The sequence below is a fragment of the Salvelinus alpinus genome, chromosome 2 (assembly GCF_045679555.1).
Source record: "Salvelinus alpinus chromosome 2, SLU_Salpinus.1, whole genome shotgun sequence".
Classification (NCBI taxonomy): Eukaryota; Metazoa; Chordata; class Actinopteri; order Salmoniformes; family Salmonidae; genus Salvelinus; species Salvelinus alpinus.
Genome location: NC_092087.1, coordinates 87,182,428 through 87,206,221, shown reverse-complemented (window position 1 = coordinate 87,206,221; position 23,794 = coordinate 87,182,428). Strand labels below are relative to the sequence as shown.

The 23,794-nt window shown below is 43.1% G+C and overlaps 3 protein-coding genes and 1 long non-coding RNA gene across 4 annotated transcripts in view; 1 reads left to right on the top strand and 3 right to left on the bottom strand.

The window, feature by feature from the left end:
• Positions 1-3,089, bottom strand: part of LOC139551900 (B-cell receptor CD22-like) — a 17,262-nt gene extending 14,173 nt beyond the window's left edge. The window contains exons 1-3 of the mRNA XM_071363241.1: positions 3,054-3,089; positions 2,584-2,664; positions 642-774 (exon numbers count right to left, since the gene is read on the bottom strand). Coding sequence (XP_071219342.1) covers positions 642-774; positions 2,584-2,664; positions 3,054-3,089 — 250 coding nt within the window. The remainder of the gene's footprint in view (positions 1-641; positions 775-2,583; positions 2,665-3,053) is intronic.
• Positions 1-23,794, top strand: part of LOC139568076 (uncharacterized) — a 245,886-nt gene that overhangs the window by 15,457 nt on the left and 206,635 nt on the right. The window lies entirely within an intron of this gene.
• Positions 4,133-17,188, bottom strand: LOC139551889 (sialoadhesin-like). Its single transcript, XM_071363231.1, has 13 exons — positions 17,151-17,188; positions 16,744-16,750; positions 16,274-16,490; positions 16,003-16,120; positions 15,813-15,854; positions 15,385-15,487; positions 12,813-12,868; positions 12,524-12,648; positions 6,213-6,569; positions 5,837-6,049; positions 5,276-5,602; positions 4,696-4,950; positions 4,133-4,443 (listed from the first exon to the last, which is right to left on the bottom strand). Exons 1-13 carry the CDS (start codon positions 17,186-17,188, stop codon positions 4,142-4,144), a joined length of 2,160 nt encoding a protein of 719 aa, XP_071219332.1. The 3' UTR covers positions 4,133-4,141.
• LOC139568067 (cell surface A33 antigen-like) lies at positions 17,644-22,954 on the bottom strand. The gene is made up of 7 exons (XM_071389761.1): positions 22,877-22,954; positions 22,244-22,591; positions 21,843-22,046; positions 21,381-21,647; positions 19,465-19,561; positions 19,332-19,371; positions 17,644-19,209 (listed from the first exon to the last, which is right to left on the bottom strand). Exons 1-7 carry the CDS (start codon positions 22,929-22,931, stop codon positions 19,039-19,041), a joined length of 1,182 nt encoding a protein of 393 aa, XP_071245862.1. The 5' UTR covers positions 22,932-22,954; the 3' UTR covers positions 17,644-19,038.

Genomic DNA, 23,794 nt, shown 5'->3' with positions numbered 1-23,794 from the left:
TAGTATTTACTTGTGGCGCTATGCTAGGCTATGCTAGTCAGCTTTTTTACTGATGAGGGTGCTCCCGGATCCGGGATTGTGTGCAAGTAGAAGTTAAAATAACTACATTATGATGTTTTTAACACCTATATCGAAAAAAATCAGAGCCGGATATATCTAAGGCCTATAACGAGAGCTTTTCAGAATGCCATCCTGAGGTCTGCTTTGCGCCATGACGAACGTTGAAAAGAGTGCACCCCCCGTTCCAAGAGCCTTTATAAGGCCTCAGATCTACCTAGCAACCCCATTCCAATTCTCACTACTTACTGACATCTAGGGGAAATCGTATGCAGTGCATGTCGACTCATAGATTACATGCAAATTAATAAACTGACCCTGGAACAGAGTGCCCGATTTCAGATTTCTCACTTCCTGACAGGAAGTTTGCTGCAACTTGAGTTCTGTTTTACTCACAGATATAATTCAAACGGTTTTAGAAACTAGAGAGTGTTTTCTATCAAATAGTAATAATAAAATGCATATTGTACGAGCAAGAATTGAGTACGAGGCAGTTTAATTTGGGAACGAATTTTTACAAAGTGAAAACAGCGCCCCCATATTGACAAGAAGTTATATGTTTCGACAAAGACAGATGTCCTTACCATGTGGAAGTGTACTGGGGGCTGAGGAGGTGTTGAGGCCTATAGAGTTGGTCCTCTGAGGAGAGGGAGGGGTTCTCTGCATCCAGCGGTCTGGGTACCTGATCACCAGCCTGGTGCTCTCCAGCTCCACCCCCTGGACAGGAGGACAAACAGCAGGCACCAATGTAGAGAGAGCATGATGAGACAAGGACATCCCAGCCGGCTAAACCCTCCACTAACCCAGATGACCCTGGGCCAATTGTGCTCCGCCTCATAGGTCTCCCGGTCACAGCCGGCTGTAACAGTCCGGGATCAAACCCGGGCCTGCAGTGCTGCCTTAGCACTAATTGTTGAATTTGTGATTTCCAACTTGTTGTGTAATGTTTATGTCCAATGGCCAATGAGCACTGACACGTTTTATCCATCATTTCATATGACAAGGATTGATAAGGATTTGTCAGTAGATTGTCGACCTGATGCATGATGATGACTGCTTGCCAGATAAGATTTAGAAAGTTTGTCCAATCAGTCCAATCAAAGCTACGGATGATTTAACGCAATTTGACGTAATTTTGTCTTAGCCAATGATCTTGAGCCTTTTTGGATGGGCATTTCTAATGTAATTATATGGCAGCACCAAAGGGGCTTGACATTTCGAGCTCTACCCGTAGATTTTGCGGTGACGTAGTGTCCCCATGAGTGACAGAACACTGAGCCAATCACATCACAACTAGAGAACATTACCAACCCCTACACTCCGTATTTTATGCTGGCTGCCCCGCCACCACAGAAAGCACTAAGCTGAAACACCTGCATTTTGGAGCTGCCTCACTCAAGAAAGCAAAAACGAGACCATGTTTGTATGCGACTTTATTAATTCAATGCTTTTTTTTAAACTTTGTTTGCAAACTGATATGTGACACGTGTTAATGTCAAAATAGGCAAACAAGCAACATAAAAAGCTAACCCTGGGGCTGAAAACAGATTTAGCTCTGTCCCAGCTGCCTTGAATGACGTGTCGCCACTGCATGTATTTAGAAATTATAGACAAGTTGACTAACAAATAGCCTACCAAAATGTTGGAAATTAGAAGTAAAAACTGCAAATGTTTAAATGTATGTAATGGACTGATAACATTTATTTTTATATAAAAAATATATCATGACACAGAACAATATGGTATTACGTAATATAACATTAGTAATAATGTCTGACAGAATAACAAAGTAGATCAGCATTGAACACATCAGGAGAAACTTGACCCAAGAGCTAAAAATATTAAAAAGCTGTTATCAGTATTATTAATGTTAGTTGCTGAGGAAAGTAGGACTATTGATGTTATAAAACATCTGTATGTGGCAAAATCCCTTAGAAAAAGATCTGAAATAAACACATTGGTACACAAGAAAAAGTGGCTATTTACATCATAAAAATATGTAATTTGAAAAATATAACCCATCTCACTTATCATCAATATACATAATTATCATTATAAGAAAAGAAAATATCTATTCCAGCATTTACTGAAAAGTTCATGGTCTGGAAAAACTTCTAGATTTTGTCCTCCTGCTTCTCTTCAGTCCAGGATCTGTGATGGTTCTCTTCAGTCCAGGTTCTGTGGTGCTTCTCTTCAGTCCAGGTTCTGTGGTGCTTCTCTTCAGTCCAGGTTCTGTGGTGCTTCTCTTCAGTGGGAGATTCCCCTCACATTCTGAAAGAAGACATACTGAAGTAGCACTCCCACTAAACATTTTATACGCACACACACACACACACACACACACACACACACACACACACACACACACACACACACACACACACACACACACACACACACACACACACACACACACACACACACACACACACACACACACACACACACACACACACACACACACACACACACACACACACACACACACACACACACACACACACACACACACACACACACACTTACTGCCAGGGTGTCATACTCTGGTGACCTGGTCTTCATGTTCAGAGGTGTGTACGTATCACTGTTAGGGTCAGGATGAACACTCTGTGGACAGAAAGAGAGAGAGAGCGAGAAAGAGAGATTGGGAGAGAAGGAGAGGGAGGGAGAGAGAGAGAGAGAGAGAGAGAGACAGAGAGAGAGAGAGAGAGGGAGAGGGAGTGGGAGACAAGGAGAAGGAGAGGGAGGGAGAGGGAGAGGGAGAGAACGATATAGAGAGTGGGAGAGAAGGAGAGAGAGAGGGAGAGAAAGATATAGAGAAAGAGAGAGTGGGAGAGAAGGAGAGAGAGAGGGAGAGAAAGATATAGAGAAAGAGGGAGAGAGGAAATGCATGAGTTCTTTGAAACACCAGTCTTTCCATCATTTTCTCTAAACACATTCAAATATAAAACACAAACACACTCACAAACAATCAACATGAATGATAAGAGACTTACTGCCAGAGTGTCGTAGTCAGGGGACATGGTCCTCATGTTCAGACCTGTGTACGTGTCACTGTTAAAGTCAGGACGGACACTCTGTGGAGAGAGAGAGAGAGAGAGGTAACAATGAAAATAGTATGAGAGAGACTGTCATGTCACTGTTAGTCAGGACGGACACTCTGTGGAGAGAGAGAGGTAACAATGAAAATAGTATGAGAGAGACTGTCATGTCACTGTTAGTCAGGACGGACACTCTGTGGAGAGAGAGAGAGGTAACAATGAAAATAGAATGAAAGAGACTGTGATGTCACCGTAAATGAATGAAAACGGAGTTATAACCCCCTGGGTGCACGTTTAGTTTGTTGCCCCATTAAGACACAGCTGAAACCCTGTTGCAACTAATAGAATCACCTGTGTGTCTGCTGTGGCATCACTTCCTCCTGTGGATCTCCTGTAATGATGGACAGAGTGAGTTATGCTCTCTACTGACCTCTAGTGGAAGTTGATATGTTACTAATACATTTTAGCAGGTTTCTTACTTTATCTTTATTTAACTAGGCAAGTCAGTTAAGAACAAACTCTTATTTACAATGATGGCCTAGGATCAGTGGGTTAACTGCCTTGTTCAGGGGCAGAACACCTGAACTTTATATTTTCAGCTCTGGGATTCAATCTTGCAACCATTCGGTTACAAGTTCAACGCTCTAACCACTAAGCTACCTGCCACCCCAGGAAGCCTAGTGGTTAAGAGCATTGGGCCAATAAATGAATGAATGAATGAAGTTAATAACAAATCAGAGGTCTAAGGAGAATAATACAATTATCAATGTTCCCTTCTTCACTCACCTGAACCACATGAGTCCAGAGAGACAGAGGATGAGAACCAGAACAACCACTATGATTCCTACAGCTGCAGTCAGAACTGAGGACTGTTTCCCTAAAAGATCAAATGGATGATATGAGAACATGTTATTATGAAGTGAAAATGAATATACAGCAATACAGGACATAAATGCAATACTTGTATATAGAAGCCTATGTATAGTTATATACCAAAGTATAATAAGGCAAACTATGAGAAGATTACCTGGAAACATCATTTCTTATTGAACATACCTTTGTATTGAAGATGTAACTTTACCTGCTACAATGATCATCAGAGCTGTAGAGTTCATAGATCCTCTTCCATTCTGGGCCTCACAGTAATATTCTCCTCTGTCCTCAGAGCTGATGTTAGTGATGCTGTAACTCTGTCCTGATGCTTTTGCTGAGGTTACGTTCTTCTTGTACCAGGTGTACTTGTCCACAGGTGGGTTGGCATCACTGCTGCAGGTCAGAGTCACTGAACTGCCCTCCACTATTTCACCAGAGGGACTGACTGACACTGAGGTGTTCTTTGGGCCATCTGGTGTAAAATACAGTGGACTTATTTATAGCAAAATATGTCTTTACATTTCACAGGTGATTTAGAAATAATTTAAAAGACAATCTGAAAAATAATCATTAAAAATAATGATGACATTGTGATAATACAAATTCAGGGAAATGGATGTTACACACTAGAATATTTATTGATATGGAAAACAATATATTCTCAATTCAAGTATCAACATGATCAGTATATCAAACTGGACGTCCAAACCCCCAATGTACTTACATGTGACAGTGAGAGTCTCTTCAGCAGAGGGGAGATCCTCATGGCCTTCTACAGCACAGGAGTATCTGCCTGTATCCTCACTGCTGACTGAGAATAGGCTATAGACAGGAGAGTAGGTGTTGCTGTTTGGTATAGGCTGTCCATTCTTATACCAACTGTAGGCTGTGATGGGGTCCAGTGTACATTTGGTTCTACATGTCAGTGTGACATTCTCCCTCTCTGACACAGATGTAGGATCCATCTCCAACACAGCATCTAGAGTAAAAGGAAACAAATTATTATTCTCCTCCTATATATGTCATTTTATGTGAAATATTATATTCGTTTTTTCCCTGTTACATAACACTACAGTGTCTGTATGACTGCCCTTAAATAAGGTAATTAAGGTCATTTATTTGATATATTTAGACAGGACAGTCAACTCTGTAATAATTTCCACTGTATTCCAAGAAGTCCTGGGTTCCATAGAATAAATAAAACAGATTAAAACACAACATACTCATTAGCATACATACAAAACAACACTCACATTACAGCTATCTAGATATGTGTCATAGATGTGAGATGTATGACAGATTACCTGTGACAGTCAGGGAGACAGGTGAGCCAATATACTTTCCTCCAGATGTTATGAATCTGAACCTGTACCCAGCAGAGTCACTCAATCTCAGGTCTGTGATTCTCAGGGTACAGTTACTCTCCTTATCCCCAAGGTACTCTATATGACCCTCATACCCTGGCACTGAGCTCAGATCTTCAGCCTCCATACCAGACCATTTAGTAAACCAGAAAGCTTGTTTGATCTCATGGTAACTGGGATATGTGTAAGAGCAGGATATGTTCACTGTTGACCCCTTCAAGGCACAGATACTCTGATGGGTGTAAGTCACACTCCAACACTTCTGACCTGAAACACAAGAAGACAACAGAACACATTATAAACATATTAAATTACACTATCTACCAGTATAGACTGATATTGTTTATGAAGTAGAATAAAACTAGTTCAACAGTTTACAGTAGTGAAAACCATCAATATTAAATAATTATCAATATTCATTGATTAATTGACATTGTTCTCACAACTAGAAACAACATTCTATTTGTATAAAAATGTGTGTAAAAGAAAGTCCACACTGACACACTGCAGGAGAGCGGAGATCCTCATGGTCTTTTACAGCACAGGAGTAGCTGTCTGCATCACTAAAGTAGTCTGAGTACAGGCTGGAAGTGTCCTCCTTTACTTTGTGTCCATTCTTGTACCAGATGTAGGTGGGGTTGTCAGTCAGAGTACAGGTGGTGCTACAGGTCAGTGTCTTATCCTGATATCCACCAGTCACCTTCACCTGAAGACCTGGAGAATAAACAATATCACTGTAAATCCCTTTATCACTGACTTATCACTCTAATACAAAGATGGTAGAAATCCTATGTTATACAGACATGAATACAAACCAAGACATTTATCCTGAACTAAATGGAGTTCAACAGTTTAACTTTATTGAATGTAACTGTACCTGTTACAGACAGAGTGACTCCAGGATCACCATAATATCTCACTCCAGTCTGATCTGTTAATAATCTGAACTTGTACGTAGCTGAGTCTCTCTCTCTCAGGTCTGTGATTGTCAGGGTGTGACCATTCTCCAGATCTCCACGGTACGTCACACGACCTGAATACTCTCCTTTGTAGTCTGGGTCATCACTCAAACTTACAGGACCCTTAGCATCATATTTAGTGAACCAGTAGGTTGATGTGACTATATAACCACTGGGATATGTGTAAGAGCAGGTCAGCTTCACTGTTGACCCCTTCAAGGTACAGATACTCTGAGTGGTGTAAGTCACACTCCAGCCATACTGACCCAGTACAACTGAAACACAGTTAGACATCACAATGGTATCAGAATGAAGACAAGGTCTATTGATTCACACTGACTGTAAGGTTTGTCCACACTTTGTTGCCATAGTTCCTGATTTGAGTGTGAATGGAAACCACAGGTAAGCATCACTCAGTGAGGTGTGAAAGGAGTCTCCACTTCACTTTAAATAGTTATCTAACAGAACACACCAGAATAACATTATGATTCTTATCCTTTTAGAAATGTATGTAGATTGATAAACAGAGCAACTAAAATATATGAATGAGACCATACCTGCTACAGACCAGAGAAAGACCACCAACACACTTCCTGCTGTTCTCAAGGCCATTGTTGCATCTCCCACCCTGCAGTCTTAGAAACATAAACAACAACTCACTATATAGCTGGTGAATAACTCCATACATCATCATCAACAACAATCACTTATTGAACAGATGAGTAGTACTGTAAACACATATTTCTATATTGATTGTTGTGAAGCTGTTTTATTCTCAGAACCCCAAATATAGGAGGATAAATGTTCAATCCTCTACGGTCAATCAAGCTGTACAGCAGCCTAAAGACTGACCACCAGGTTCAATGATAGCTCCTATCCCCAAACTGTGAGGATAAACAGCCAGTGAATATCTCTCTCTCTCTCTCAAACCATCAGGGGCAGCAGGTAGGGGTCTAGTCAAAGTAGTGCACACTATAGCTGGTGAATAACTACATACAAACCATCAGGGGCAGCAGGTAGGGCTCTAGTCAAAGTAGTGCACACTATAGCTGGTGAATAACTACATACAAACCATCAGGGGCAGCAGGTAGGGCTCTAGTCAAAGTAGTGCACACTATAGCTGGTGAATAACTACATACAAACCATCAGGGGCAGCAGGTAGGGCTCTAGTCAAAGTAGTGCACTCTATAGCTGGTGAATAACTACATACAAACCATAAGGGGCAGCAGGTAGGGCTCTAGTCAAAGTAGTGCACTCTATAGCTGGTGAATAACTACATACAAACCATAAGGGGCAGCAGGTAGGGCTCTAGTCAAAGTAGTGCACTCTATAGCTGGTGAATAACTACATAGAAACCATCAGGGGCAGCAGGTAGGGCTCTAGTCAAAGTAGTGCACACTATAGCTGGTGAATAACTACATACAAACCATAAGGGGCAGCAGGTAGGGCTCTAATCAAAGTAGTGCACTCTGTAGCTGGTGAATAACTACATACAAACCATCAGGGGCAGCAGGTAGGGCTCTAGTCAAAAGTAGTGCACACTATAGCTGGTGAATAACTACATACAAACCATCAGGGGCAGCAGGTAGGGCTCTAGTCAAAGTAGTGCACACTATAGCTGGTGAATACCTACATACAAACCACCAGGGGCAGCAGGTAGGGCTCTAGTCAAAGTAGTGCACTCTGTAGCTGGTGAATAACTACATACAAACCATCAGGGGCAGCAGGTAGGGCTCTAGTCAAAAGTAGTGCACACTATAGCTGGTGAATAACTACATACAAACCATCAGGGGCAGCAGGTAGGGCTCTAGTCAAAGTAGTGCACTCTATAGCTGGTGAATAACTACATACAAACCATCAGGGGCAGCAGGTAGGGCTCTAGTCAAAAGTAGTGCACTCTATAGCTGGTGAATAACTACATACATACCATCAGGGGCAGCAGGTAGGGCTCTAGTCAAAGTAGTGCACTCTATAGCTGGTGAATAACTACATACAAACCATCAGGGGCAGCAGGTAGGGCTCTAGTCAAAGTAGTGCACTCTATAGCTGGTGAATAACTACATAAATACCATCAGGGGCAGCAGGTAGGGCTCTAGTCAAAGTAGTGCACTCTTTAGCTGGTGAATAACTACATACAAACCATGAGGGGCAGCAGGTAGGGCTCTAGTCAAAGTAGTGCACTCTATAGCTGGTGAATAACTACATACAAACCATGAGGGGCAGCAGGTAGGGCTCTAGTCAAAGTAGTGCACTCTATAGGGAATATGGTGTCATTTGGGATGCAGATATAACAACACATCATTATCACAGCCTTGAGTGGATGGTGTGTAAATAACATCATAATAGTTTGGTAATATGGAGTGTCAGCGGTATCGGCAGGTAGCCTAGTGGTTAAGAACGTTGGCCCAGTAACCTGAAACATTACTGGTTCAAATCCCAGAGCTGGCAAGGTGGAAAAATCTGCCAATATGAGCAAGGCAGTTACCACCAGCTTGAATGATAACTCCTATCCCCAAGCTGTGAGGATAAACAGCAAGTCACACATACCTTTTATATCATCGTTATATGATAGTGTCTGTATTCACCAAGTGTCTCAGAGTAAGATCTAGGATTAGTTTTCCCATTTAGATCATAATTATATGGACCAGGAGGACCTGATCCTAGATCAGCACTCCAAGTCTGAGACCCTTGAGAACATGACTTGTGGCTAAAAACTAAAAACCACATTTCAAGATATCAAGAGTACTTACAGACTGAAGGGAAGAGGTCTTGTACAGTGAGTCAACTGACTGGTAGTGAGTGGAAACTGCTAGTAAGTGTCAGTTCTGTGGTTGAAACATATTTAAAGTAGAACACAAGTAGCTGATACAGAACTGTCCTTTCCTTCCTCTTTAAGTCTCTTGTTAATACTACTCCTAAACACAACCCACCATCACTGTGTCTCATGTTAATACTACTCCTAAACACAACCCACCATCACTGTGTCTCATGTTAATACTACTCCTAAACACAACCCACCATCACTGTGTCTCATGTAAATACTACTCCTAAACACAACCCACCATCACTGTCTCATGTTAATACTACTCCTAAACACAACCCTCCATCACTGTGTCTCATGTTAATACTACTCCTAAACACAACCCACCATCACCGTGTCTCATGTTAATACTACTCCTAAACACAACCCACCATCACTGTGTCTCATGTTAATACTACTCCTAAACACAACCCACCATCACTGTCTCATGTTAATACTACTCCTAAACACAACCCACCATCACTGTGTCTCATGTTAATACTACTCCTAAACACAACCCACCATCACTGTGTCTCATGTTAATACTACTCCTAAACACAACCCACCATCACTGTGTCTCATGTTAATACTACTCCTAAACACAACCCACCATCACTGTGTCTCATGTTAATACTACTCCTAAACACAACCCACCATCACTGTGTCTCATGTTAATACTACTCCTAAACACAACCCACCATCACTGTGTCTCATGTTAATACTACTCCTAAACACAACCCACCATCACTGTGTCTCATGTTAATACCACCTCTAAAGCTATAAAGAAACATCAACTCAATCACTCTCACTCTTACTTTAGGCGATTTTCAAAATGTCTCCACAACAATCTATTGCTTTCAGAGCTCTTAAAATAGCATGTACAAGTCTTTATGTGAAACAACATGTACAACGTACATCCCATCTTTTGTAGCACACAATGTAGCTCAGTATTTGTCAAGGGTGCCAATAATTTTGGTCGTGACTGTATATCTAATAATCAGATTAAAATGTAAAAATACATGTATACACAGACACACACACACAAACAGACATAACACACACCACACACACACACAGTTGTACTTGACCCTGTTATACTTTGACAGTGAACATGACCCTATTGAATGGAGATCTGGGTATTACTGGCAAACTCTACTGATCATGTTTTAAACATGTAAATGAATAAACTGAACTAAACTAAACACATGAAACCACAGTCCAGGGTCTGTATTCACAAAGTGTATCAGAGTAGGAGAGCTGATCTGGGATCAGTTTAGCCTTTTAGATCATAATTATACAGACCTTCTGAGACACTATATGAATACAGGCCCTGATGTAACAACCAAACACATTTCAAAATGAACCAACAAGTACAAAGATACAGTAAGTCATGTGATGTTTGGCTAAAAGCATCAAAACAAAAACTATATTTCAAGATATCGTCAAATGTACTTACAGAGTGAAGTGAAGGGGAGAGGTCTTGTCCAGTGAGTCAACTTACTGTCACTGTGTGGAAACAAGAAGTAGTCTACTGTAAGTATTAGTAGAAGCAGGCTTAGCCTAAGTGTGAGTTCTGTGGTTGACACGTTTTAAAAGTAGTCTAGTCAGGGCATTAACATGTAGCAACAGCATGTCACATAAGGGATGTTACTGTATCTAAATAGAAAATGGTCTAAAGTCAGAATACTGTAGTTACATTTCTTTATTTGAGGAGTGGACCTACATGTTTTACAAGAGACACAATGTGACCCATTCCCATCACTCCTCATCAGCTGGTACTGAAGGTTCCAGAACAGATGAAAGGGGAGAATCTTTGGTTCCAGTGTTCTAGACTAGAGCTCTCCCTACTGACATCTCAACATTACTGCAGCCTCCAGGCTTCATATACAAAAAGGTAAAATAACATTTGAAAATGTAGAAAAAATATATAGAATAAAACAGGCATGCATGTAAAAGTACTGTTATTGGGACTTATGTTGAACTGGCGTTTGAATTGAGTGAACTAGTGATCTCAGCTAGCTTGTTAGCTACATGAAGCTGCTGTTATTCAGCGATAACAAGTATTTTTGTGAATCACACAGCTACTCTGAATGGACTGGATTGTGAACAATATGATGTGCTGCCGCTGAATTACAGCAAGACCCCATAGTTAACTAGTGAGCTAGCTAGTTAGCTAACATTTAGCTATCAACATTAGCTAGCTAGAAACAACAGACAACAGTGAGCTGTCATTATGCCAAGGCCAAGGCAAGCTGATCTGAGTTTCCAGTGTGTGCTTGTGTGAAAGAAATGTCTTCAGCTCACTGATCTTCAGAACAACGGACCCAAAGTGAACCCTGACATGCATATAACTAAGTCTGTCTGTCTGTCTGGGATTATTGTGTCCTGTAGTGTCTGAGTGGTGTTTTTTTGTTGAAAATGACAATGAATAATCTTTCATGTAATTGTTTATTGCTGCTTCGTTATTGTTATTTTATTGTGTGTTTTTTATTTTTATTTTTATAATTTAAAAAATCTAATATTTTCTTACATATAAACAACTGCATTGTTAGTTAAGGGCTTGTCAGTAACCATTTCTCAGTATGGTCTACACCTGTTGTACTTGGAGCATGTGACTAATACAATTATATTTGATTTGTGTGTCTAGGTGCTGGACATTGCTCCCTCTGACACTAGGTTTCTGAACATCTGAAAGTCTGAGCCGTTTGGGGGGGTTCTACTAGCTGACATATGGAATTGTTTTAAGGTGGTCATACCATGGAACATTTAGATATATGATTTTGAATTATAGTACCCCTTTAGGTAAAAAAGGAGAAGGACTAATGTTTGTGAGAGCAGGCAGGTGACTGCAACATAGTCTGCCTGGAACATGCCCCATATTCAATTGTTATTCAATTCAAAAATCGCATTTATTTATCCCCTGTAGGGGCAATTACTAGGCACCCTATGTAATCAGGCTGGCAGTGAGTCTCACAGTGACATCACAAGGAGTCACACATTCAGGTCACATGTCCAGTCACATGACCATACATACATACACTGTAAAACACATGATAACAACAGATGTCAGCCCCCTTAGTGTCTACAACATGGTCATCACAGAGGAGGGTCACTGGACAAAGATCCCTTCAAAGTTCTAATGATGATGTAATTTCCATGTTGTTTCACAGCTCAGGCCGAGGGAGAGGGGGAAGGAAATCAGAGGTTCACTCCTCTTCACTTTGATTGCCAATTCACACACTCATTCTATATGTCTAGTGTTCTGTCTGGGATCTGTGGTCTGTGCCAGAGGACTACAAATGGGGTGACACCCCCCCAAGCATCCTGTTCCATTTTAAAGCAGGGACACAGTCCCTCATCCTCTTCCTTAATCTTCATCATCCTCCTCCCTCTCTACTATCCAGTCGCTGCGTGGTGGACAGGGTTGACATGGTTTCCTGTCTCTTCCTCTCTGGTCAGGCTTGTGTTTGAAGCGACACTTGTCATCATAGAAACTGCCGTTGGTCCTCCAGAAGAAACACTCGTCACCATTGATGGGAGCCATCCTCCTGGTCCTGGGAGAGAGAGAGACAAACAGTATGAAAACACAAACACCTGCACCTGTGCTCCTGCTTCCTGCTTCCATCACTTTGTACATTTCAAAAGTTTATATGAGTTGATTGGTAACACTTTAGAATAACTCATAATGATGTTTTGAATGACAGACGGATGTCCTTACCCTGTGGAGGCATACTGGGAGGCTGAGGAGGTGTTGAGGCCTATAGGGTTGGTCCTCTGAGGAGAGGGAGGGGTTCTCTAAGTCTAGCTGTCTGGGTACCTGATAACCAGCCGGGTGCTCTCCAGCGCCACCCCCTGGACAGGAGGACAAATTGCAGACACAGTCCAAATACACTGCTCAAAAAAATAAAGGGAACACTTAAACAACACAATGTAACTCCAAGTCAATCACACTTCTGTGAAATCAAACTGTCCAATTAGGAAGCAACACTGATTGACAATAAATTTCACATGCTGTTGTGCAAATGGAATAGACAAAAGGTGGAAATTATAGGCAATTAGCAAGACACCCCCAAAAAAGGAGTGATTCTGCAGGTGGTGACCACAGACCACTTCTCAGTTCCTATGCTTCCTGGCTGATGTTTTGGTCACTTTTGAATGCTGGCGGTGCTCTCACTCTAGTGGTAGCATGCGACGGAGTCTACAACCCACACAAGTGGCTCAGGTAGTGCAGTTCATCCAGGATGGCACATCAATGCGAGCTGTGGCAAAAAGGTTTGCTGTGTCTGTCAGCGTAGTGTCCAGAGCATGGAGGCGCTACCAGGAGACAGGCCAGTACATCAGGAGACGTGGAGGAGGCCGTAGGAGGGCAACAACCCAGCAGCAGGACCGCACACTCCGCCTTTGTGCCAGGAGGTGCACTGCCAGAGCCCTGCAAAATGACCTCCAGCAGGCCACAAATGTGCATGTGTCTGCTCAAACGGTCAGAAACAGACTCCATGAGGGTGGTATGAGGGCCTGACGTCCACAGGTGGGGGTTGTGCTTACAGCCCAACACCGTGCAGGACGTTTGGCATTTGCCAGAGAACACCAAGATTGGCAAATTCGCCACTGGCGCCCTGTGCTCTTCACAGATGAAAGCAGGTTCACACTGAGCACATGAGCACATGTGACAGACGTGACAGAGTCTGGAGACGCCGTGGAGAACGTTCTGCTGCCTGCAACATCCTCCAGCATGACCAGTTTGGTGGTGGGTCAGTCATGGTGTGGGGTGGCATTTCTTTGTGGGGCCGCACAGCCCTCCATGTGCTCGCCAGAGGTAGCCTGACTGCCATTAGGTACCGAGATGAGATCCTCAGACCCCTTGTGAGACCATATGCTGACACATGCACATTTGTGGCCTGCTGGAGGTCATTTTGCAGGGCTCTGGCAGTGCACCTCCTTGCACAAAGGCGGAGGTAGCGGTCCTGCTGCTTGGTTGTTGCCCTCCTACGGCCTCCTCCACGTCTCCTGATGTACTGGCCTGTCTCCTGGTAGCGCCTCCATGCTCTGGACACTACGCTGACAGACACAGCAAACCTTTTTGCCACAGCTTGCATTGATGTGCCATCCTGGATGAACTGCACTACCTGAGCCACTTGTGTGGGTTGTAGACTCCGTCTCATGCTACCACTAGAGTGAGAGCACCGCCAGCATTCAAAAGTGACCAAAACATCAGCCAGGAAGCATAGGAACTGAGAAGTGGTCTGTGGTCACCACCTGCAGAATCACTCCTTTTTTGGGGGTGTCTTGCTAATTGCCTATAATTTCCACCTTTTGTCTATTCCATTTGCACAACAGCATGTGAAATTTATTGTCAATCAGTGTTGCTTCCTAATTGGACAGTTTGATTTCACAGAAGTGTGATTGACTTGGAGTTACATTGTGTTGTTTAAGTGTTCCCTTTATTTTTTTGAGCAGTGTATATACAATTGAACCAAAAGCATAGTCCCAAAAGTACAATGGAACCAATAGCATTGTCACAAAAGTACAATGAAACGAATAACATTGCATTGTATTTTATAACCACCAGAAAGGAGTTTAATAGTTTTACTTTTCTCTCTGTGTTGGACAATGATGATACTATTTATGTGCAAGACTCAAGCTCTCCACTGAAGGCTCTTGACTCTGTGTATCATGCAGAGACGTCTAACTCACCATTGTGATCTCTACAGTGCTGTCAGGTGGACATCAGTAGCAACACGCAGGCTCAAACACTGGTACATTCTTATTCAGAAGACCATTTAATAAGGAAAACTGACATGTTACATATCCTCTCTTCTAGCAGGAAATGAGAAAACATACAAACTCACATCTCAATCTTGTTTTATACTAACAGTACCGAAAATTAGAACCAAACATGTAAAAAAGTCCATTCATTATTCAGCCCCTTGATCTTGGAATATTCAACGGTTAAATAGATGAACAGGTTATTGAGACATAACTGTTTCTAGTTGTCAGTCCATGTCACTAGTTTGCATTGCCTTTTTTTAAGCCCCCGTTACCACAGGAGACCTTTTGCCTCTTGCCAGGCCGCCATTGTAAATAAGAATTTGTTCTCAATTGACTTGTCTGGTTAAATAAAGATTATCCTAAAAGTGCAATGGAACCAATAGTATAGTCCCAAAAGTACAATGGAACCAATAGCATGGTCCCAAAAGTACACACTCCTTATGTTCAAGCTAAAATAATTGAAAGCACATCTCACATAGTTAAATGCATATGACAGCATTATGTTTCATCCCACCTCTCACCTTTAGCCTCTCCAAGGTGCAAGTAGACATGTTGGGGTTCTTGAAGTTGACAGAGGCACATAATCTCTCTTGTAGAACTCTGATACTCTCGCTCTCCCCACACCTACAGTACATAACCTAGATCTAGAATGTAGAACTCTGATACTCTCTATCTCCCCTCATCTACAGTACAGAATAATTAATTAGAATGTAGAACTCTGATACTATCTCTCTCCCCACATTTACAGTAGAGAACATAGAGAGTATCTACATTCTAATTATATCTCCCCTCACCTACAGTACAGAATGTAGAAGGAGGAGAGGAAGGGAGGGAGGTGGCCACAGTCAAAATACAAGGAATATAGGAACAGGGTGCTATTTGAGAAGCCTATAGAACCTATAACTGTAGGAATGTATACTGTGGAATAACCAGAATTAAACATACTCACCCACATGAGTCCTGAGGGGAGGAGAGGTCCACCACTGGAGTCCTGAGGGGAGGAGAGGTCCACCACTGGAGTCCCGAGGGGAGGAGAGGTCCACCACTGGAGTCCTGAGGGGAGGAGAGGTCCACCACTGGAGTCATGAGGGGAGGAGAGGTCCACCACTGGAGTCAATAGGGGAGGAGAGTTCCATCACTGGAGTTCATGGGGGAGGTGAGGTCCACCACTGGAGTCCTGAGGGGAGGAGAGATCTACCACTGGAGTCCAGAGGAGAGGACCACCACTGGAGTCCTGAGGGGAGGAGAGGTCCACCACTGGAGTCCAGAGGGGAGGAGAGGTCCATCACTGGAGTTCATGGGGGAGGAGAGGTCCACCACTGGAGTCCATAGGGGAGGAGAGGACCACCACTGGAGTCCTGAGGGGAGGAGAGGTCCACCACTGCAGTCCATAGGGGAGGAGAGGACCACCACTGGAGTCCATTGGGGAGGAGAGGTCCACCAATGGAGTCCTGAGGGGAGGAGAGGTCCACCAATGGAGTCCTGAGAGGAGGAGAGGTCCACCACTGGAGTCCTGAGAGGAGGAGAGGTCCACCACTGGAGTCCTGAGAGGGGAGCCGAGAGCAGCCTGCACTGTGGTAAACTTCTCCAGCAGCAACGATCTCTGCACATCCTCAGAACCCAGGTCCTACATGAGAAAGAGAGAGAGAGAGACATACAGAGAGAGAGAGCGAGAGAGAGAGAGAGACAGAAAACCAAACCTCAGCTTTGGACACATTGAGTTATCCAACTCTACTACCACCAGCTCCATTACGCTGGAGCCTGACCCCTGTCTCCCCTCACCATGATCTGCAGGACCTTGCAGTTGAAGACCTCAGTGGATAACTCATCTCAGTCCTGATCCAGGTTTAACACCTGATCCATGGCCCTTTCTGCCTCACCATACTGCTGGAGAGGGAAGGGATGCGCTGAGGGGGGGTGAGAGGAGGTAGAGGGGAGGGAGAGAGAGAGGAAGTGTGAGAGAGGGGAGATGAAGCGAGAGAGAGCAGGGGGAAGAGAGGGGGAGATACGATGAGTGGGGAGAGGGAGAAGAGATTGATAGTCAGATTTCACCGACACACACACACACACACACACACACACACACACACACACACACACACACACACACACACACACACACACACACACACACACACACACACACACACACACACACACACACCCTGTCAGCAATGTCCACTTTCACAGTAGAGAGCTCAGACACTGACCTTTAACCCCATCAGTGCACTACCCTTGAGGTAGTATCCCTTTGGCCAATCAGGGTTGAGCTGTATGGACTTCTTACCGTCTGATATGGCAGAAGGGTAGAGCTCCAGACACCATTAGGAGTACAAACCACATTCCCAAAGAAATGAGATCAATGTAGAAATAGTCCAGATCTTTGCCACCTAGGAAATCTGTTTGACAACTTAAATTTGAGTACTCCTTCAATAGTATAGGGAGCAACATACCCATACCACACACATACACACACAGGCATCCACAAGAACACACCCATACGATTTTCCCATCTGAACTACTGGGAAAGAATCTGGCAAGGTCTAGACATGTGTGTGTGTGTGTGTGTGCGTGTGTGTGTGTGTGTGTGTGTGTGTGTGTGTGTGTGTGTGTGTGTGTGTGTGTGTGTGTGTGTGTGTGTGTGTGTGTGTGTGTGTGTGTGTGTGTGTGTGTGTGTGTGTGTGTGTGTGTGTGTGTGTGTCTAGCCACTCATGGTTAAATGATTCAATGGCACCATCGTGTGTCCAATAGGCAGAAATACAAGAAACAAGAGCATAATGGAAATAGTTCTGATTTAATGTAAATTAACAAAATAATCCATTTATTTGTTGTTTATATATTGTCTACCTTTGAGCTTATTTATAACATGATGCTTATACTGTATTCAATGTATCTAAAATATGTAATAATTAATAATTTGATAATAAAACAAGCAATATCATGACTCTGAACAATATGGTATTACATAATATAAAATGCCCAATAATGACTGACAGCAATACAAAGTAAAACATATTTTAACAGATCAGGAGCAACTCGAGAGATACACATATTTAAAAGCTCTTGTCAATATAATTCCTTTTTGTGTCGCTAAGACATGCCAGAACGTTATATGTTATAAAAATCTGGAATTGGCAAAATCCCATAAAAAAGATAACCAATACAATCTATAGACAGTAAACAGATAAATTGACATGTTGAGCCTGTAATCGAACCCACAAATGCTGATGCTCCAGATACTCAACTAGTCTAAAGAAGGCCGGTTTCATTGCTTCTTTAATCAGCGAGCACAACAGTTTTTAGCTGTGCTAACATAATTGCAATATGGTTTTCTAATGATTAATTAGTCTTTTAAAATAATAAACTTGGATTAGCTAACACAATGTGCCATTGGAACACAGGAGTGATGGTTGCTGATAATGGGCCTCTGTACGCCTTTGTAGATATTATATACCAAATCTGCTGTTTCCAGGTACAATAGTAATTTACAACATTAACAATGTCTACACTGCATTTCTGATCAATTTGATGCTATTCTTTCAAAACCAAGGAAATTTTAAGTGACCTCAAACTGTTGAACGATAGTGCACATACTGTATTTATCGTTAGGAGATCAATCTAAATTCCTGCATTTACTCAAAAGTTAAAGCTCATTGTCTCAAACCTTCTAGATTAGAAAGCATTATGATAGTAAGAAAATAGCACTGTGAGGCCTAGCTTTGGTTTGATGCTGTAGCTCTTCAGTCCAGGTTCTGTTGTGGTTCTCTTCAGTCCAGGTTCTGTGGTGGTTCTCTTCAGTCCAGGTTCTGTGGTGGTTCTCTTCAGTCCAGGTTCTGTGGTGGTTCTCTTCAGTCAGGTTCTGTCGTGGTTCTCTTCAGTCCAGGTTCTGTGGTGGTTCTCTTCAGTCCAGGGTCTGTGGTGGTTCTCTTCAGTCAGGTTCTGTGGTGGTTCTCTTCAGTCCAGGTTCTGTGGTGGTTCTCTTCAGTCCAGGTTCTGTGGTGGTTCTCTTCAGTCCAGGGTCTGTGGTGGTTCTCTTCAGTCCATGTTCTGTGGTGGGTCTCTTCAGTCCAGGTTCTGTGGTGGTTCTCTTCAGTCCAAGTTATGAGGTGGTTCTGTTCAGTCCATGTTCTGTGGTGGTTTTCTTCAGTCCAGTTTCTGTGGTGGTTCTCTTCAGTCTAGGGTATGTGGTGGTTCTGTTCAGTCCAGGTTCTGTGGTGGTTCTCTTCAGTCCAGGTTCTGTGGTTGTTCTCTTCATTCCAGGTTCTGTGGTCGTTCTCTTCAGTTCTGATAATCGGAGGGCTCAGCATCTTTCTGAGGGGCTGTGTCACTGGGGAATCCCTCACATTCTGAAAGAAGACACACTGAAGGAGCACTTTACGAACCCCTCCCTCCAACATTTTATGTAAATTAATTTGCTTACTGTCTATGTTATTAGGATTGAAATAACTTTGGTTGTTGACATTATTACCTGTGTGTCTGCTGTGGCATCACTTCCTCCTGTGGATCTCCTGTAAAGAGGGACAGCGTGAGTTCTGCTCTCTACTGACCTCTAGTGGAAGTTGATATGTTACTAATACAATAGATGTAAATGGCTGTCTCACATCTTCATACAGCAGTAGATGGTGAGTAGAAGAGCTCCAACAGTCAGGACAGCCCCCACCCCCACCACAGGAACCCAGGGTAACACTGCTGCAGTATCTTGAGATTATAAATGCATGGTGGAGATATGACATAGAGGAAACCAGGGAAACACTGCTGTAGTAGCATGAGATTATAAATGCATGGTGGAGATATGACATAGAGGAAACCAGGGAAACACTGCTGTAGTATCATGAGATTATAAATGCATGGTGGAGATATGACATAGAGGAAACCAGGGAAACACTGCTGTAGTATCATGAGGTTATAAATGCATGGTGGAGATATGACATAGAGGAAACCAGGGAAACACTGCTGTAGTATCATGAGATTATAAATGCATGGTGGAGATATGACATAGAGGAAACCAGGGAAACACTGCTGTAGTATCATGAGATTATAAATGCATGGTGGAGATATGACATAGAGGAAACCAGGGAAACACTGCTGTAGTATCATGAGGTTATAAATGCATGGTGGAGACCTATCGGCTGCCTTTGATACTGTGAACCATCAGATCCTCCTCTCCACCCTCTCCGAGTTGGGCATCTCCGGCGCGGCCCACGCTTGGATTGCGTCCTACCTGACAGGTCGCTCCTACCAGGTGGCGTGGCGAGAATCTGTCTCCGCACCACGTGCTCTCACCACTGGTGTCCCCCAGGGCTCTGTTCTAGGCCCTCTCCTATTCTCGCTATACACCAAGTCACTTGGCTCTGTCATATCCTCACATGGTCTCTCCTATCATTGCTATGCAGACGACACACAATTAATCTTCTCCTTTCCCCCTTCTGATAACCAGGTGGCGAATCGCATCTCTGCATGTCTGGCAGACATATCAGTGTGGATGACGGATCACCACCTCAAGCTGAACCTCGGCAAGACGGAGCTGCTCTTCCTCCCGGGGAAGGACTGCCCGTTCCATGATCTTGCCATCACGCTTGACAACTCCATTGTGTCCTCCTCCCAGAGCGCTAAGAACCTTGGCGTGATCCTGGACAACACCCTGTCGTTCTCAACCAACATCAAGGCGGTGACCCGTTCCTGTAGGTTCATGCTCTACAACATTCGCAGAGTACGACCCTGCCTCACACAGGAAGCGGCGCAGGTCCTAATCCAGGCACTTGTCATCTCCCGTCTGGATTACTGCAACTCGCTGTTGGCTGGGCTCCCTGCCTGTGCGATTAAACCCCTACAACTCATCCAGAACGCCGCAGCCCGTCTGGTGTTCAACCTTCCCAAGTTCTCTCACGTCACCCCGCTCCTCCGCTCTCTCCACTGGCTTCCAGTTGAAGCTCGCATCCGCTACAAGACCATGGTGCTTGCCTACGGAGCTGTGAGGGGAACGGCACCTCCGTACCTTCAGGCTCTGATCAGGCCCTACACCCAAACAAGGGCACTGCGTTCATCCACCTCTGGCCTGCTCGCCTCCCTACCTCTGAGGAAGTACAGCTCCCGCTCAGCCCAGTCAAACCTGTTCGCTGCTCTGGCACCCCAATGGTGGAACAAACTCCCCCACGACGCCAGGTCAGCGGAATCAATCACCACCTTCCGGAGACACCTGAAACCCCACCTCTTTAAGGAATACCTAGGATAGGATAAAGTAATCCTTCTAACCCCCCCCCCCCCCCCCCCCCTTAGAGTTAGATGCACTATTGTAAAGTGGTTGTTCCACTGGACATCATAAGGTGAATGCACCAACTTGTAAGTCGCTCTGGATAAGAGAGTCTGCTAAATGACTTAAATGTAAATGTAAATGTGAGATATGACAGAGGAATCCAGGGAAACACTGCTGTAGTATCATGAGATTATAAATGCATGATGTCAGAATGAAATCTGTAAAGTTAGAGTACCAAAAATGGACAGAATGTGAGATACTTACATATAACATTAATATGAACAGGGATATGTTCTCTCCCTATAATGTTCAGAGCCTCGCAGTAGTATCCCTCTCTGTCCTCAGAGCTGATGTTATGGATGGTGTATCTCTGTCCAGAATGTCTCATTGACATTTTCTTGTACGTTATCTTGTACCAGGTGTATTTGTCCACAGGTGGGTTGGCATCACTGCTGCAGGTCAGATTCACTGAACTGCCCTCCACTATTTCACCAGAGGGACTGACTGACACTGAGGTGTTCTTTGGGCCATCTGGGATAACAGACAAATTAAAAGTTAGCCTTCTCATTATGAAATGGTGTAAGTATATAGAACTGTAAAATCAACAACCATTAATCTAAATGAAATAGTAGCCCTCTTTGATGTCTGTTTCACTAAACATCAACACTGACCAGTGATGTATTGGATGATTTTGTAAGACTTTAAAAGTGTTTTAGTCACACTCACACACTGCAGGAGAATTGATGCCTTTTACAGCACAGTAGAAGCTGTCTTCAGTTTTTAAGTCGACTGAGTACAAGGGGGAGGAGTCCTCTTGTACATTCTTGCTGTTCCTGTACCAGATGTAGGTGGGGTTGTCAGTCAGAGTACAGGTGGTGCTACAGGTCAGTGTCGTTGACCACCATGTAGTGGTCACCTTCACCTGCAGGTCTGGAGTAGATAACAACATTAAAACCCTCAATGAACTGTTGTCTAGTTGAAATGAGGCAGGAGTGGACGTTCTCAAACCATCAACTCAGACATTCCTATTATACACATACATTCATATTTATATTATTTATATACAAATCAAGACAATTTTCCAGAACCAACTAAACAGATTAGCATTATATATAATATCACTGTACCTGTAACAGACAAAGTGACTCCAGGGCTACCAACATATTTCCCTCCGGTCTGATCTGTTATAAATCTGAACATGTACGTAGCTGAGTCACTCTCTCTCAGGTGTGTGATTGTCAGGGTGTGTCCATTCGTCTTATCACTACGGTACGTCACACGACCTTTGTAGTCTGGGTCATCTAACAGACTCACATAATTCTCCACATCAATAATTTTAGTGAACCACAAGGTAGTTGTGACTATATAACCTCTGGGATATGTGTAAGAGCAGGACAGCTCCACTGTTGACCCCTTCAAGGTACAGATACTCTGAGTGGTGTATGTAACACTCCAGCCATTCTGCCCCAGTACCACTGAAACACAGTTAGACATCACAAGGATGTTACATTAAGTTCAAGGTCTTTTGACTCACACTAACACTTTGTTCCATAGTTGCTGAGTTGAGACATTGATACTCTTTGGTTGAGTGTGAATGGAAACCACAGATAAGCTTCGCTCAGTGTGGCGAGGAAGAAAACTGTTTAAAGTGAAGTGGAGACGGAAAATGTGTCGACAGTATAACATAAAAATGGTTATGCTTTTAGAAATATCTGTAGATTGACAAACAGAGCATCTTAAAGATAAGAAAGGGACCATACCTGCTACAGACCAGAGAAAGACCACCAACACACTTCCTGCTGTTCTCAAGGCCATTGTTGCATCTCCCAACCTGCAGTCTTAGAAACATAAACAACAACTCACTCTATAGCTGGTGAATAACTCCACCTGATACATTGAAGTAGAAACTGTAAATGGGGTACAGGGCCTCATTACTGAAAATGAACCAGGCTCATATTGTGTTGTGTTGTATTGTGCTTAATCTTGGTTACCCAGAATGCAAAATCACCTCCGGATAGTTTGGGGGCGTTAACAATGGAAGGAAGCGAAGTCTCTTCCCTCGTAAATGGAAACTCACTGTCAAATCACTCTCTTCCGCTAATTTCACCCTTTTTTTATCATGGCTACATGGATACAATAAAGTCATCATCCTCATCATCATCAACAACAACAACAATAAGTTACTGAACAGGGGCCTGTTGCACAAAACTAGGATAAGGGATTAAGCCAGGATATCTTGGTGATCCTGGCTCAATTGATCTGTAATCCGGTTGCACTAAAGATGGATAGGGGGCAGGAGGATATGTTATGGTATAAATTACCATGGAGATTTATTCTGTGGAGCTAGCCTGCTCCAGACCAGGCTAAATTCCAGGATCTATTTAATCTCATCCCTAATGTCAGTCAGCAGTCACCACAAATGGAAACCAATAGTTATTTCACTGCTCACTATACATTGTTATCACATATAACTAGACCCACTGTTATTATTTAAACGTTTGTGATCATTAATTTCAATGATTTTGGATAAAAAATGATTTTTAGATGATGTTGCTATCATTAGATAATTTACAGTTTCCCATAGACTATAAGGCTATATATAAAATGATAGAATATTAGGGCCACAGAGGGGAAAAAAACACAAGTCATAATATTGTAACCAGTTGTTTTAAAGGAGG

Excerpts from the sequence above, each read along its gene's own strand:
- LOC139551889 (XM_071363231.1), bottom strand. The coding sequence starts at position 17,188 with ATGGTGTCTGGAGCTCTACCCTTCTGCCATATCAGACG. Across the intron at positions 15,488-15,812 it reads TCCCCTCAGGACTCATGTGG|GTGTGGGGAGAGCGAGAGTA; the intron begins GTGAGTATGTTT and ends TATGTACTGTAG. Across the intron at positions 4,951-5,275 it reads TGTCTCCCTGACTGTCACAG|ATGCTGTGTTGGAGATGGAT; the intron begins GTAATCTGTCAT and ends CTTTTACTCTAG.
- LOC139568067 (XM_071389761.1), bottom strand. The coding sequence starts at position 22,931 with ATGGCCTTGAGAACAGCAGGAAGTGTGTTGGTGGTCTTTCTCTGGTCT. Across the intron at positions 19,562-21,380 it reads TGTTCATATTAATGTTATAT|ATACTGCAGCAGTGTTACCC; the intron begins GTAAGTATCTCA and ends TATAATCTCAAG. Across the intron at positions 19,372-19,464 it reads ATCTACTGCTGTATGAAGAT|GAGATCCACAGGAGGAAGTG; the intron begins GTGAGACAGCCA and ends CCCTCTTTACAG.